The 16,871-nt window shown below is 39.5% G+C and overlaps 1 protein-coding gene across 1 annotated transcript; it reads left to right on the forward strand.

Moving 5' to 3' along the window:
* The first annotated feature begins 32 nt into the window (after positions 1-32).
* On the forward strand, positions 33-15,466 carry MGME1 (mitochondrial genome maintenance exonuclease 1). The gene is made up of 5 exons (XM_026502994.4): positions 33-217; positions 863-1,442; positions 5,324-5,540; positions 13,798-13,930; positions 14,302-15,466. Exons 2-5 carry the CDS (start codon positions 929-931, stop codon positions 14,473-14,475), a joined length of 1,038 nt encoding a protein of 345 aa, XP_026358779.1. The 5' UTR covers positions 33-217; positions 863-928; the 3' UTR covers positions 14,476-15,466.
* The last annotated feature ends 1,405 nt before the right edge of the window (positions 15,467-16,871 follow it).

The following is a 16,871-nucleotide window of genomic DNA, read 5'->3' on the forward strand; positions in this document are numbered from 1 at the left end:
GCTAACGCCCGAGGGGAGGGACTCCCCAAGGATCGCGGGAGTGTCTACAGCGGTGAAGGAGAGCCTAGCAGCGGGGCGCAAGCGCCGCAGTGCATGCCGGGACCGCCGCCCTTTAGGCGGGGCTTAACTCTAGATCTGAGCGCGGGACCGAGGAAAGTACGGGTCCCGAGAGGTTGTCGGTGCTCTGGAAGTTAAGTGAAGTCTGGTGGCTTCTGAGGTACTGACCCGGGCCGTAAGCTGGGCTTCTGCTTAAGCCGTCTTATCTTTAATCCCGACTCCCACACCAGGGGCCCCAGCCGTCCTGTCCCCACCGTGGTTCCACACGTAGGGCGGAGTGGGAGGCCCCCTTCTGGAGATCACGGTGGCGGGCCCCGCTAAACACCGCGTACCTGCTCTTTCTTGGTGGGACCCTTCAGAAGCTCAATTTCCATGTCTGTAAACGGTGTCGCAGAAGCAACCACCTTAAAGGGTGTGAGAGTTAGTGAGAAGTCTGCTCCTGGAATCCTTAGCAGGGAGCCTGGTATCTAAGGATCAGTGGTTCACCGTGACCGTCGTAGCCGCTCGCTATAGGACGGAGTGTAGCGTTCTGTTTTTCTCTGTCTCACACATGTTCCCTTCCTAGGCGTCCCCGTTCTTCAGATTAAATATTGGGGACGTCTTGCCCCAAGCTGTACCATTTCACATTTAACAAGTGCTGGTCGTTCTGGCAATTAAAGAGAGTCTTTGGAAATAGCTTTGTCCAAACATGTCGAAAAAGCTTAATGGAATGCAGGTTAATGTGCCTTGTACTGATGCAGCTTCCATTTCAGACGTTCAGATACTTCGTACATTTGGTATCTAACTCCACTTTTCTCTTTAATAGGAGTGCAAAAATAAAAGGCCCTCAACATTGCAAGTAGACTAGAGGGAAGTGAGAAAGCATCTAAAGATGAAGGCGTTTCAGACCATCTGCAGGCTGCTCAGAAGTTCAAAGGGGTTTTCTCTAAAACCAACCGCCCGTGTGGATTTCTCCACTTCCTCTTATTCATGTAGCAGGAAGAAAAAAGTGAACCCTTATAAAGAAGTGGACCAAGAAAAGTACTCTGATTTAGTACAGTCTGTCTTGTCATCCAGAGCCCTTGCTCAGACTCCAGAATCGTTGTTTGAGGAAGATAATTTACTCTATGGACCTGTGAGTAAGTGTAAGCCCCCAAAGAAAGAGGAGGAAGCAAGAGTTCCACGAAACTGGTGTCCTCTCTTCAATCCAGACAGAAGCATAAAACCAAATGCAACAAGTACTCCTACAATTCCTTTGAAAATCCCTTTGCAAAGAAATACAATACCAAGTGTGACCAAGATCCTTCAGCAGACCATGACATCAGAACAGACTTTCTACTTGGAGAGGTGGAGACAGCGGATGATTCTGGAACTGGGAGAGGATGGCTTTGCAGAATATTCTTCAAGTAATTTTTTCAATCCTGGTTCTGTATGGTTACTGTGTTTTCTAGAATATAGAGCACCTGTGTGAAAAGACTTAGGGTGTTTTTTGACCTGAACTAGTGAGGCGCTGTTTTCGAATGATAATTAGCATTAAGTAGCACTTTATGTGTATTAACTCAATCATCATAACAACCTTATGAAGCGTATATACTATTATTCTCATTTCTCAGATAAAACTGGAGCACAGAGAGCAAGTAGTTTGACTGAATGATGCAGAAAATTCTTTTATAAGCTACAGACTTAAGTATTGAAGTTGCCTGTTTTCTTCTTCGAGTAAGGGAAAGACTCAATCACCTGATAATGGAATTCTACTTGTTTGCTAGGTATTGTATTCAGAATGTAGTAAATACCCCTTGCTCTACTTATCCTCATTGACATGTAAATTTAAAGACTAGGAATAAGCCGGAACACATGATTTGTATTTAGATTTTGGTAAATTGAGATAATCTGATGCTCTTGATCATTGAGAAGAAATAAACTTTAGTTTTCAACTCCTAATTTACTAAATTCTTAGGTGAGGAGAATAGCTTCCTTCAAACAGGCTGCATTCAGTAGCAAGGTTAGAGACCATTGGCACAGGTGAATTAGCTGGTCCTCATCAGGATTATGTAATTGTCTTTTATTAAAGCTAGGTTTTATGTTGATCATTCCTTAGCCCATGCTTCCAAGAGAGCAGTAAGTATACCCCAGTGGTTGGTACAGAGCACTTTTAATTTTAAGAGTAATGCACCTATTTTGTGGCATCTTAGAAAAAATGGTGTGTGGTTAACACATAAAACATGTAGTCACGTATATTAAGTATATAGACAGCACCTGGATGTGGCAAAAAATGGTCAAGGTCCTCTAGAACATTCCTCAGCTGTGTGAGGGGGAGGAATATATGCAGGAGCTAACTGCTTTTAGGTAATAAGTAACAACCACTAAACTATTCTTTGCTTTCTAAACAAGCAACATAAAATTAAATCTTTTAATGGCATCTCCTGTTTTTTATTTGTACCACTAGGACTTAGAATTGACATTGTTTCCTCATAGGAAGTTGTTTTTGATTTTCCTTAAACCTGGAATATCATAGTTTGTGGGAATCCTGAAATCACTGATAGAAAAGTAAAGGCAGAAACCTGCTAGGAGTTTGGGAACCTAGGACTTGTAGCCCTTGGCACAAAGTAAAAAAGTACTCTGGAGGCCCGCTTGATAAAGGAAAGGAATTTCTGTTGGGAATGTGAAGGTGCTCCACTATCCCAAGCAGAGATAAAACTGGTTGTTTTCCATATAATCAACTTTGTTATCCAGATTATTACTCTGATGTGTTTCTCATTTAACTCAGGATAAATTCTAAGAAACAGGCAGAATCACTTTTTTTCCGTAGGGGGCAATCACATGAGGATTAGTGTCATGCTTCCCCCTACCAATAAAAAAGAAAGGAAGAAGAAAAAGAAAAAGCATGTCATAACCCACTAAATTGATTAGTGGTTCAGGAGAGGTAGTTTTTAAAATACTGTACTGATAAATTCCTTTCTACCTGCTCTTTCCAAAGAGCATGGAGATGTGCCCAGAGCTGGCATTCTCAACATTTGGTCAATTTCTCAACCAAAAGTTTACCTTTTGAAGATTGCCAAGGATAAGAAAGTCTGACTTGGATTTATATTTAAGTGTTTATTATAGTGGAAAGGGATGGGGTTTATCTTTTCAGTTTATTGCTGCTGTGACTTTTTAATCTTAAAATATTACCCATCCTGCCAGTTTGTCAGAATCTTGGAGACTGATGGATTTTTTTTTTTAATGCACTTTATATACTGGGATTTGAAAACATTTCACTTTCATCCCTTTAATTTATTGAATGAATATTCTAACTTGGTGCTATCTGCAATAAATTTTGTGCCTTTTAAAATTTATTTAGACAGGGGTGCCTGGGTGGCTCAGTCAGTTAAGCGTCTGCCTTCGGCTCAGGTCATGATCCCAGGGTCCTGGAATCAAGTCCCATATCGGGCTCCCGCCTCAGTGGGGAGTCTGCTTCTCCCTCTGCCCCTTCCCCCTGCTCGTCCTTGCTCTCAAATAAATAAAATCTTTAAAAAATAATAATAAAACGGGGCGCCTGGGTAGCGCAGTAGTTAAAGCGTCTGCCTTCGGCTCAGGGCGTGATCCCGGCGTTCCGGGATCGAGTCCCACATCGGGCTCCTCCGCTGTGAGCCTGCTTCTTCCTCTCCCACTCCCCCTGCTGTGTTCCCTCTCTTGCTGTCTGTCTGTCACATAAATAAATAAAATCTTAAAAATAATAATAATAATAAAACGTAAAATTTACTTAGACAAGTTCAGTCATATTTAATGTTCTGAGCCTTACAATCTAAGGGATCCTATAATCCAGATTCCCAAGTTTGTTGCCTCTTACATGTGAAGAGCCCAGCCAGGGATTAAGTCCGCAGTGGAGAAGGAATTACTTGCTTGGCAATTGATAAAGCAGTTTGTTTTCTTCCTTTTTTGACCATGTTTTGTGTTCTGCTTTAAGATTGTCTATAGGTGAATGCTGTAGTTTTACCTAGATTTTAATTCCATCTGTCTTAAATTTCTTGTAGGCCTTTCATATGCTAATAAGTCCAATTGAGCCAAGTAAATTTGGAGTGTAATAGCTCAGTTCTTAGTTGCATTTCATTGAACTCTCCAAGTAATTTCCCAGAAGTGATTCCATTTTTTGACGATGGTAGAACTGACCTTTCAAAATCTTGGTAAAATAGTATTTGATAAATGTAGCATATGGTTTGAAATTATCTTATTAGATCAGATTTTCCTCATTTTCAATGGGTCAGTCTCCACGCATGTATATTTTCTACTCTGCTTCTGTGTGTTTCTAAATAATGGTCCCTAATTTTGCCTTCCTCACTCTGTTGTATGATGGACTGGAATTGAACATGGACTCTGATGCCAGGCTGCTAGTGTACCTTTTCGCTTTGGGGCAAGTTAACAGCATTGTGTACCCCTCACTCATTAAACTGGGAGTAACGAGTCTTATCTTGCTGGGTTATTGTGTTTGAAAGTTAAATAGTATTTTGAAAGCACCAAGGCCACTGCTTAGCACAATGCCTCCTCTTTGTTTCCTTCCCTCATCAAGGGTGAAGTGAGTATGTAGAATTTCTTGGATTTGTTTGTGTTTTCTTAACTTAAAATTGTGTGAGGATATACAGGTATCATTATGTTGTATACCTGAAAAGAATACAATCTCATATGTCAATTATACATAAAATTTTTTTAAGCATATGAGGAAAAATTTCAGGACAGAGCAAATGTCTTAAGAGGTTTAGCCCCCCCAAAAAAGTACGGAAGAGTGTTACATATTTTCTCTCGCCCCAAAGTTCCAAAACATCCAATTTGTTTTAATTTGTATATGCCTTGATTTTTATTCCTTGCCATTCATTAAGCCTGTTAGCAAAAGGATTCCCCCACCTATGTTCATTAATTCAGTGTTGGTTGTAAAAAGAACTGTGAACAAGCACAGTTCCTTAACTTTCTAACAATTATTTATCGTAAGCAGTTAGGTTACTAAAATGGATACTTAAATTCACAGTGCAGTACACTCAGTGTGGTCCTTTTGTCCCCAGATCTTCACTTGTAGCTTTGGCTTAATTCTAGAAATTCTTTATTTTAATTCATTTTATTGTTCAAACTATTTTAGTCCCTTTCCTTTTCAAAGTGCATTCTTAGATTTCACAAGAGGCTAACGTGATCTTAGCAGTTGTCACTTAAAGGTAACTTACATAATTTCTAATTTTAATATTCAGAAGTTTTTAAGTTACTTGTTTTTTAGTACTAGCTTTGTTCTTGTTTTTTCTTTTTCCCCTGATTTTCTTTTCAGACATATTTTTACAAGGGAAACGGTTCCATAAAGCCTTGGAAAGCATACTTGCACCCCAAGGGGACTTGAAAGAGAGAGATGAGAATCTCGAATCTGGATATATCCAAAGTGTCCAGCATATCCTGAAAGATGTCAGTGGAGTGCGAGCTCTTGAAAGTGCTGTTCAACATGAGACCTTAAAGTATGTAGGTCTACTGGACTGTGTGGCTGAATATCAGTAAGTATTCGATTTTTGTTCTATCAAAGTGTGGAGATAAAGTAATGTGGGGCGGAACAGATGATGCCTGTCAAACACTATTTTTTCCTCTGAACTCTTGCTTCAAAGTACAGCCCTGTGAAGTCAAAACCTCTATGATACATAAAAGAATTGGGTATGGGGCAGGAGGTAAGGACAGATACAGGAGGAAGAGCCTCATAATTCTTGTAAATCTGTGTTCCAGCATAAATGTGTTTGGTGGAGAAAAGGAATCATTTTTCAATATCCAGCATGTTCCTCCTTCCCTACCCCCAAGCAAGCTACTAACCACTAGATCCAATTTGATGGGGCACCTAAGTGGCTCAGTTGGTTAAGTGGTCAACTCTTGCTTTTGGCTCAGGTCCTGATTTCAGGGTCGTAAGATCGAGCACTGGGTCGGGCTGTGTGCTAAGTGTGGAGTCAGCTTAAGACTCTCTCCCTCTCCCTTTGTCCCCCCCAACCCCCCACAACACACACGTACACTCTCACTCTCTCTCTCTCTCTCTAAAATCTTAAAAAGAGATCCAGTTTGGGTTTTTTTTGTTTTTGTTTGGTTTTTTTTTTAAAGATTTTATTTATTTATTCGACAGAGATAGAGACAGCCAGCGAGAGAGGGAACACAAGCAGGGGGAGTGGGAGAGGAAGAAGCAGGCTCACAGCGGAGGAGCCTGATGTGGGGCTCGATCCCATAACGCTGGGATCATGCCCTGAGCCGAAGGCAGATGCCCAACCGCTGTGCCACCCAGGCGCCCCAAGAGATCCAGTTTGATTCCCGCATTTTCTTTCCCATTTCCCTAAAAATAGCACCTTGATCTGCTAGCCCTGAAAATCATTTCTTTTCCTGACTTCCAGGTGGTATTTGACATGATAGAAACTCTGAGCTTACTAAAGCTTCCTGGGGTTTTTAAATTGCTGCTCTGTTACTGTTTTTCCCCCTTAACTCCAGTTTCCAAGGGGAGATATAACCTGCAGGTTACCCCTATTCCAAAAAAAGGATGTGGGCGACACACCAGGATAGGTAAAAACCTGTGAGTGTAACTCTTGGAACTCTAGTCAAAATTTAAATTTAAAAAAAAGTGACAATATTCATTAGTCTGAGAACTGTTTAGTTTTGTGCCATAACTGCCTCGTATCTGAGAAGAGCCCGTGTCCCTAGAAATTTAATAGGCTATTTCTAGCTGCCCTTTAGATTAACCAAGGTAGCCACACAATCAGTTCTACTCAAGGCCTTCCAGAAGTTCCTGATACCAAGGGTGCCTGGGTGGCTTAGTCGGTTGGGTGGCTGCCTTTGGCTCAGGTCATGATCCCGGAGTCCCTGGATCGAATCCTGACTCAGGCTGCCTGCTTAGCGGGGAGTCTGCTTCTCCCTCTAACCCTCCCCTTTCTCTTGGTTTCTCTCTCAAATAAATAAATAAAATCTTTAAAAAAAAAAAAAAGTTCCTGACACCAAACTCTTCACAGTGCTGTCCACAGTACTGATGTTTGTTCTCTTCTCTTTAAGTGGAAAGCATCGACATTGAGAATATGCCCATTGAATATTTTTGAAAACTAATAAAGCTTATTACTTAATAATATTATTATTTTTAATAGGTAATATATGTGTTTGGTTAACCGAAGCTACTAAAAGTAAGTCCCCCATCTCCACTTTTTCTTTAAAAAAGGTTTCTAATGTGGCAAAATACATGTAACATAAAATTTACCATGAACTTCACCATTTTTAGGTATATAGCTGAGTATCATTAAATACATTCATAATGTTGCACAGCCATCAATACCATCTACCTCCAGGGCATGTCACCTTATAAAACTGAAATTCTGTGCCCATTAAACAGTAATTACTTACTCTCCCCTACTTCCAACCCCTGGCAACCATCATTCTACTTTCTGACTCCATGAATTTACCTACTTCATGTGGGTGGAATCAAAGTATTTGTCTTTTTGTGACTGACTTTATCCTTGTGCTTTACACAATTTTTAAAGTTTTTCCTGTAAGCCGGTTTGTTTATTTTGTTGTCATTGTTGCCTGTGCCTTTGGTGTCACATCCAGTAAATCACCACCAAATCCACTGTCATTAAGCTTGGGCCCTCTGTTTTCTTCTAAGAGTTTTACGTAGTTTTAGGTCTTACCTTTAGGTCATGGATCCATTTTGAGTTAACTTCTGTATGTGGTGTTAGGTAAGAGTCCAACTTCGTTCCTTTGCATGTGGATGTCCAGTTTCCCCAATACCATTTGTTGAAAAGACTGTCCTTTCCTCATTGAGTATACGTGGCACCTTTTGTCAAAAATCATGTGGCTATGTATGTGAGGTTTTATTTCTGGGCTGTCTATTGATTTCTATTGGTTATGTGTCTATCTTTATACAAGTACCATACTATTTTAATTATTATAGCTTTGTAGTAAGCTTTGAAATTAGCAAGTGTGAGTCTTCCAGTTTTCAAGGTTGTTGTGGCTTTTCAGAGTCCCTTGAGATTCCATGTGGATTTAGGATAGGTTTTCGATTTGTACAAAAATCGTCCTTGAGATTTTTATAGATTGTATTAAATTTATAGATCATTTTGGGTAATATGAACATCTTAACAGTATTAAATCTTCCAGTCCATGAACAGGGGGCATGTTTCCATTTAGGTCTTTAATTTCTTTCAGCAACGATTTGCAGTTTTTATTGTGGAAGTCTTTAGTCTCCTTGGTTAATTCCCAAGTATTTTATTCATTTTGATGTTACTATATGGAATTGTTTTTGTAATTTCCTTTCCATATTGTTCATTGTTTATGTATAGAAATGTACTTGAATTTTGTGTTGAATTTTTATCCTACTACTTTGCTGAATTTATTTATATAGTCCTACCAGCTTTTGTGTGGATTCTTTAGAGTTTTTAAGATAAAAGATCATTCATCTGTGAACAGATCATTTTACTTCTTCCTTTCTAGTTTGGATGCTTTTTTATTTCTTTGTCTTGCTTAATTACTCCTGCTAGAACATTGAGTCTCTTGAATAGAAGGGGTGAAAGTAGACAGCCTTGCTTTGTTCCTGACCTTAGAGGAAAACCTTCCAGCCTTTCACCATTGATTATGATGTTTGCTGTGAGCTTTTCATATATGGATTTTATTATGTTGAGGTAGTTTTTTTCTATCCCTAGCTTGTTGAGTATTTTTTTTCATAAAGGGTATTTCATTTTGTCAGATGCTTTTTCTTCATCAGTTAAGATAAGTGGTTTCCTTCATTCTGTTAATAAAATATATCACATTGGTTGATTTTTGTGTGTTAAACCATCCTTGCATTCCAGGAATAAAGCCCACTTTGTGATGCTGTATAATTCTTTTAATATGTTGCTGAATTTGATTTGCTACTATTTTGTTGATGATTTTTGCATCCATGTTCATAAGGATTATTATTCTGTAGTTTTCTTGTAGTGTCTTTGTCTGGCTTTGGTATCAGGGTAATGCTGGATTCATAGAATGAGTTAAGAAGAGTTCCCTACTTTTCAATTTCTCTGGAAAAGGTTTAGCTTTGGCATTAGTTATGTAAAATTTGGTGGGATTCACTCATAAAGTTATCAGGTCTAGAGCTTTTAGTTGCCAGAAGATTTTTGATTACTGATGAAATCTCCTTTCTAATTATAGAGCTGTTCAGATATTCTCTTTCTTCATGATTTAGTCCTGGTAGGTTTTGTGTTGCTAGGAATTTGTTTATTTCATATAGGTTATCCAACTTGTTGGCATATGATTTTTCATAGTGCTCTCATCCTTTTTATTTCTGTAGAATTAGTAGTAATGTCCCAGTTTCTTTTCTGATTTATGTAATTTGAGTCTTCTTTTTTTCTAAGTCCATCTAGCTAAAGGTTTGTCAATTTTGTTGATCTTTTCAAAAAACCAGTGTTTATTTTCATTGTTTTTTTTTCCTGTTGGTTTTCTATTCTGAATTTCATTTGTCTTTTCTCTAATCTCTTTTATTTCCTTCTATAGGCTTTGGGTTTACTTCGTTTTTTTGGTTCCTTAAGTTGTAAGGTTAGGATATTGATTTGATTCTTCCTTGTTTTTTGGGTTTTTTGTTTGTTTGTTTGTTTTTTTGCTTTTAAGTTATTTATTTATTTATTTATTTATTTATTTATTTATTTATTTAACAGAGAGACAGCCAGAGAGAGAGGGAACACAGGCAGGGGGAGTGGGAGAGGAAGAAGCAGGCTCCCAGCGGAGGAGCCTGATGTGGAGCTTGATCCCAGGACCCTGGGATCACACCCTGAGCCAAAGGCAGACGCTTAACGACTGAGCCACCCAGGCACCCCAAATTCTTCCTTGTTTTTTAATATAAGTATTTATTGCTGTATAGCTTCCTTAATACTAATTTCACTGTGTCCTGTAAGTTTTGGTATGCTATGTTTTCATTTTTATTCACCTGTAAGTATCTTCTGATTTCCCCTGTGATTTCTTCTTTGGTTGGTTGATTATGTTAATTTCCACAAATTTGTGATTTTTTTCCAGTTCTACTTCTTTTATTGATTTCTAACTTCAACTTGTGGTTGGAGAAGATACTTTTGTGATATCTATCTTTTTAAATATATACAGACTTAATTTATGGCCTAATTTATGTCCTGGAAAATGTCCTGTGTATGCTTGAAAAGGTGTGTATTCTGTTGTTGGTTAGAGAATACTATGTTCGTTAGATCTAGTTGGTTTATTGTGTTGTTTTAAGTCCTTTATTTCCTCACTTCCTTCTGGTTCTATTATTGAAAATAGGTATTGAAGTCTCCAACTATTATTATAGACCCATATTTTTGGGGCACCTGGCTAGCTTGTTCGGAAGAGCATGTGACTTTTAATCTCAGGGTCAGAGCCCCATGTTGGGTGCAGAGATTACTTAAATAAAAGTTAAAAAAAATAACTGTAGTTCTCCCTTCAGTTTTGTCAGTTTTTGCTTCATATAGTTTGCTAGTCTGTTACTAGGTGCATAAATGTCTATAATTGTTGTATCTTTTTGATCTATTGAACCTTTTGTTAATACATAATGTCTTTCTTTATCTTGTCTTTTTTAATTTAAAGACTATTTTGTCTGCTGTTAGAGCCACCTTTGCTCTCTTTTGGTTATGATTTGCATGGAATATCTTTTTCTATCTTTTCACATTCAGCCTGTTTGTGTCTGAGTATATAGTAAGTCTCTTGTAGACAGCATATATTTGAATCATGTGTTTTATCCATTCTGCCAGTCTCTGTCTTTTGACTGGAGAGTTTAATCCATTTACATTTAAATTAGTTACTGATAAGGAGAGACTTCTGTCATTTTGTTATTTATTTTCTATAGGCATTATAGCTTTTTTGTCTCATTTCCTTTATGTTGCTGTCTTCTTTTGTGTTTTGTTTCCTTTTTTGTAGTGAAACATTTCAATTTCTCATTCCCTTTTGTGTATATTCTATATCCAATTTCCTTGTGATTACCATGGGAATTACATTTAACATCCCAGTTATAACACTCTAATTTGAATTTGTACTAACTTAACTTCAATTGATATACGAAAACTGCTCCTATCACAACTCTGTCCCTGTCCCTTTCAGTTGTTGATGTCACAGAATTGTCTTTATATATTATGTGCCCCAAAACATAAACTCATAATTTTTCTTAGGTTTACTAATCTCTTAAGTTATGTAGAAAACAAGCCACTCACCCTCCACTCACCTGTCCGTGGGCCCCTCCCTCTTTGCTGCATGCAGTCTCTGGTACCTGAGGTTCATGGCTCATTGCCAGCAGTTGGATGCTGCTGGCAGGTTAAGGTTAAGAGTTAGAAAGGGAGTCAATATATCTTGAGAAGTACCTTGGAACATGTCTGCCTTAGGGTCTTCCAGAAGTGGCAAGAATTTGGTGGATCCAATAGAATGTAGAGTATTGTGGATTTACAAATACAAGGAAATGTGACTGTGGGGCAACTGAGACGAAATGGACAACTTGGAGCATGAATGAGAACTAGCTCTGATGGGGCAGGAAATGATGGAGAGACTCAAGTCAGAAGAGCTCCTGTTTCAGCAGCAACAGCTAATATTCCAGCTGGAGCTGGAAATGCAAGAAAAAGTTGGATTAGGAGAACTGCAGAGAGTAATTAGAGAAGGAGATGAGTGGGGCGCCTGGGTGGCTCAGTTGGTTAACTGTCTGCCTTCCACTCCAGTCATGATCTCAGAGTCCTACGATCAAGCCCCACATGGGGCTCCCTGCTCCTCAGGGGAGTCTGCCCCTCTCCCCCTCCCCCCCACGCTTGTGCTTGCACGCTCTCTCTTAAAAAAAAAAAGAGATGAGAATGAGTATAGAAAATAAGAGTGAAGATGTTTCCCATCAAAAGGATACAGCAGGAGACTCAGGCAAAACACTAGTTGAAGTTAATGCCCTGATGGGGCAGCTCACTTGAGCAGAGTTGGAAGAACATAATGAACCAGTGCTTTCATTAAACATTGATCAAGATTTGTATGATCAACCAACCAAAGAGCAATAATTTTTTCTGCTTGCTTCAAGTTTTAAAAAAAGAGCTGTAGAAAACAAAAAGTGGAGTTATAAATCATTGTTACAAAAATGCTCGCTTTTATAATTGCCTACGTATTTACCTTTATTGAGGTCTTTGGGCATCTTTAAGACTAAAAAGGTCTTTGTCTAGTAGAACTGCCATCACATCTTTTTCAGGGACAGTTTCTGTTGATTTATTTTTTTTTCCTTTGAATGGGCCATACTTTCCTGTTTCTTTGTATGCCTTGTGATTTTTGTTGTTGTTGAAAACTAGATATTTGAAGGATGCCTGGGTGGCTCAGTTGGTTAAGTGTCTGCCTTCAGCTTGGGTCCTGGGATCGAGTCCCACTGCAAGAAACAGTGGTCCATGTCAGAAGTCTTTCTTTTAGGGTATTTTGATTTATTCCAGGTTGAGAACTATGAAGGTCCCTGGGAATACTGGGGCCTTCTCTTCATTTGCATAGGTTATAATTGTTTTGTAATATTGCAAAGTTTGAGAGACAGTAAAACTACCTCTAGACCTGCCCTGTCCAAGAGATTACCCACTAGGCACATACGACCATTAAATACTTGAGTGTGGCCAATCTAAAGTGAGGTATGCTATAAATATACAAAGTAGGTTTCAGTGACTTAGTACAAAAAAGAATGTAAAGGATCCCATTAATAACTTTTTTATATTACACAATGAAATATTTTTGGTATGTTGGGTTAAATAAATTATTAAAATTTCACCTGTGTTTTCTTTTTTGATGTGGTTACTAGAAAATCTGAAATAACATACGTAGCTTGCATTTTATTTCTTTTAGTGCTACTCTAGGTTGACTTTATAAATACCTTGTATAAGTTGTAATTGTAGAGCTATGGTGACAGGTGGGTAACAGACATACTTAATACAAAATCTCCCTCTAAAATGCTGGTTTTGAAATTGAAGTTCATGAAAGACAGAATGAACAGATAGTAACCAGTTATCAGTCTGCTTACCCTGTGATCCTTCTGATATCTGCACTTGGCAAGTATAAAATCCCACCGGATGAGGAGTAATGGGGAGGAATGTACTGGTTGTTTGACTTTTTTAAGTGGCAGGAATTTTTTTATTTTCCGAATATCCCTAATAGTAAGACACCCTACCCTGTGTGTAAACTTTCAGGGCGGGGACCAAGTCTTCTTATTTCTATTTCTGCATATAACTGGTGCCTATTAAATGCTGATAGATCTGAACCCCAGCTTTGGTTTCTGAGCAAGAGAATCTCTGAAGCACCATGATGCTTTTGTCCTTTATGATAGGGACTTTGCTACTGGTCTCCTGTGGTTCATCCTGATAGATACTTGAAATAAGATCAACTAAGATGGTGATAGACATAGTTCCAATTCGTGTGTCAGCTGTTAAAGGAAACAAGGCCGTGGAGGTCCAGAGGACTTTTGAGACAGTTTAGAAACTGGAACTGTGGGAAAGTCCCCCAGTACTTCCAATGGGTCCACCCCTGTAGCTCTCACTGGTGTGCTTCCAGAAGCATTTCCCATCTTACCTCTGACAGGCACATTACTGACCTGAATATAGAACTCAGAGGAAAGAGAACACCATACTTCTCTAATCCTCAGAAGTAAAGCTCAGAGCAGCTGTCTTTTTGGAAAGTGGAGAACAGAAGCAGCAGTCATTGAGTGATAAGTAGTAAACCACACCTAAGAAGAGGCTTAACCTCTTAGAGTTTCTTAGTTTGAACTATTACCTATGAAGACTTCCTTTGGTTTTTCTTTAGGGGCAAGCTGTGTGTGATTGATTGGAAGACATCGGAGAAACCAAAACCTTATATTCGAAATACATTTGACAGCCCGCTGCAGGTTGTGGCCTATGTTGGTGCCATAAATAATGATGCCAACTATAGCTTTCAGGTCAGGACACTGAGCCTCTACTTGCATAAAGCCATGGCTACTTCACTCCTTGTGATTTTTATTCTGTCTGTGTCCCACTGCTTGCTCTGTTTCTTGTCCTTCTACCACCTTAAAAAGCACTTCCCCCTGTCGGAGCTTTCTGTCATTGCTAATAGTGCTTTAGTGTTTACAGTCCATTCTTCAATATCTTACTTGTCATCTTTGTGTTCTTATGTATCCTGGTGCCATCTTTCATCAACCCCTCTTAGAAGCAGTTGGGAGATTTTACTGTAGATTGTTTTGTTCTGAGTTTGCCCTAGAGCAAGAAGGAAATGAACCTCAACTCTGGTCCTACTGTATAAATGCTGCAACTGCCCTGTGTTTCTTCCTAGGTTCAGTGTGGCTTAATTGTGGTGGCCTACAAGGATGGATCCCCTGCCCACCCACATCTCATGGACACTGAGCTCTGTTCCCAGTACTGGGCCAAGTGGCTTCTTCGACTAGAAGAATATACAAAGAAGGAAAAGAATCAGAATATTCAGAAACCAGATGAGGGGACAGAATGATGTCTGGGAACATTCAGTAGTTCCTTACAGTTTGGGAAGATCTGTTGCTGTTTATGGTAGAGATGCCACAGGATCTGAGAGCTACATAACCCAAGTGGAAGTATTTGTTGAAATGTATTACAACTAAAAAGATCGAAAAGCCAGAAAAGTTTAGATTTTAAGGGTTAGACTTGAGCACATAGAAGAAGCACAAGTAAGCATGGTCTATCATTTATCTGAAAAAGGGAAGCAGGATTCGCACAGCGTTGGTGGCTCATGGACTCCCCTGTAGAACTTCTGTATCCCGAGCAGAATGCCCAGTCCTTGAATTGAGATTGGAGGGCGTGAGGCTTGGCATGCAAGAAGTTCCCCAGGGTACCCCAGGAGGGAAGGGATCACATGCCCCGATGCTGTGTGTGGAGGGAGAAATCGCGTGGGCCAACTCCTCCTGCCAACGTGGTTTCCTAAAACTGGTTTTATATGTTGAGGTTTTCTATATATTTCATATGGGGGAAAAAGCTCCCATTTACCCTTTTTGAAAAAATTTATTTTTTTTATATTTAATGTGATTCCTTAGCCTCAAGTCAACTTTGCTGTCTGGAAAGATGGAACATTTTCACATGGTTGACAATCCCCCTTAGCATACCAGTAAATAACCCCCAGGAGTAGCTAGACCCCAGTCTGAGATTTGTAATGATGGATATTTTAGTAGCTCTGTTCTGGTTTGAGTCAGTGAACCATGTACATAAAGAAAAAGTATCATTTGTGAGATTCTTCAGCTGGGGGAACAGTAATTTTTTGTGTATTTGATAAGTAATAAAAAGTATTAGTTGTCACTGGGATCGGGAAACTTAAATGCCCACTATAGCTTTGGGGGAAGGCTCCCTGTTTTATGGAATGGGATAGCATTTAAGTTACAGTTGTGGTCTTAAAATAGTAGGGTGCTACAATTAGTTTTTTTCTTTAATTAGCCATTAATTATAAGAAATAAAATATAACATGAGTAAAGTAATGAGGCTGTTGGTTCTGTTTCTTTTTAGATTTGTGTGTTTATAATTTCGTAAACCTGGAAATTGTTTAGACTTTGTATTTAGAAGCAGAATTCACAGTTTTGCCACTGGCCCAGTAGCTTTGGCATGAGTTCTCCATAAGTGCGTAAAAGAAGGAGGCGTCCTCTGCCATGGTCACCTGGCAAGGAAAGTAAGCTTCAGGTAGGAGGGAGGATTGCAAGGGACCTTTCAGTAATACACACCTCTGCATTCTCTTCAAACAGCAGATAGTCACGTAGCCTGGCCTTTCCAAAGTCAAAAATCAAGTGAGATTTTAAAAGTTGTAACAGCAGATTTTTCCACACTGCTTTAATAAGCCTCCCTCCAGGATTTAGGAGACTAGGCCCCGCAAGACTGCGTTTTAATACAGTTCTCTAGGGCTCATAGAAGTGCACGTTGGACCTGTTGCTTTGCACTGACTCTCCCAAGCTAATGGCATGAAGAGTTCCGTGCAAGACCCTCAGAGTCTGACCAGGCAGCCAAGGTTGCATGAGAACAACCAAAGTTAATCCCTGGGCAGGCTTCCTAGAAAGACACAAGAGCATACTAGTTTCTCACTACAGTCCTGATACTCCTCAGATTTCACCGACTACAGAGTCTCAATCCTCTTGAGAGGGAAATGTCAATGAAAAGTTATTTTCCCTGCTAAGGCATAGGAGAAGAAAGCCAAATCAGAGTTTCTAAATGAGAGAACTTTTCAAGATTTACCATGTATGTTACTAAATTGTAGGTACCACCCGTTCCCCTAAGTGATACAGCATATTAAACTCCAGTGAAATGAAGATTTGTAATGAGGAATTCTCTAAATGAGGATAATTAAAAATTTTTTTTAATTTTTTTTAAATTTATTTTGAGGGACACATGGGTGTCTCAGTCAGTTAAACGTTTGCCTTTGGCTCAGGTTATGAGCCCAAGGTCCTGGGATCGAGTCCTGCATCGGGCTTCCTACTCAGCACAGCCTGCTTCTCCTGCCTGCCACTCCCTGCTGTGCACGTGCGCTCTCTCTCACTCTCTGACAAAAACCTTTAAAATAAAATTTTTAAAAAATTTTATGTATTAGAACAAGGTGGGGGGGGGCAGGGAGAAAGGGAGAAGCAGACACCTCACTGAGCAGGGAGCCCAGTGTGGGGCTGGGTCCCAGGACTCCAGGATCAAGACCTGAGCCCCAGGCAGACGCTTAACTGACTGAGACACCCAGATGCCCCTAAAATACTTTTTAAAGGAGGTAGACATTGCTCTTGTGAGGAGGCTTCCTCATAGTACAGGACATAGTGTTACAGTCTTGGGTTTGGAGACAGTCTGTTAGGTTCAAGGCTATCCACATACGCTTTTCCTCTGCAGTTCTACACATTCTTAGTGCATTCAGCC

Source organism: Ursus arctos, unplaced genomic scaffold, assembly GCF_023065955.2.
Source record: "Ursus arctos isolate Adak ecotype North America unplaced genomic scaffold, UrsArc2.0 scaffold_16, whole genome shotgun sequence".
Classification (NCBI taxonomy): domain Eukaryota; kingdom Metazoa; phylum Chordata; class Mammalia; order Carnivora; family Ursidae; genus Ursus; species Ursus arctos.

What these genes read in the sequence shown, in the direction of transcription:
- MGME1 (XM_026502994.4), top strand. Translation starts at nt 929, where the DNA reads ATGAAGGCGTTTCAGACCATCTGCAGGCTGCTCAGAAGTTCAAAGGGG. An exon ending in CTTTGCAGAATATTCTTCAA is followed by an intron (nt 1,443 to 5,323) that starts GTAATTTTTTCA and finishes TTTTCTTTTCAG; the next exon opens with ACATATTTTTACAAGGGAAA. An exon ending in GACTGTGTGGCTGAATATCA is followed by an intron (nt 5,541 to 13,797) that starts GTAAGTATTCGA and finishes GTTTTTCTTTAG; the next exon opens with GGGCAAGCTGTGTGTGATTG.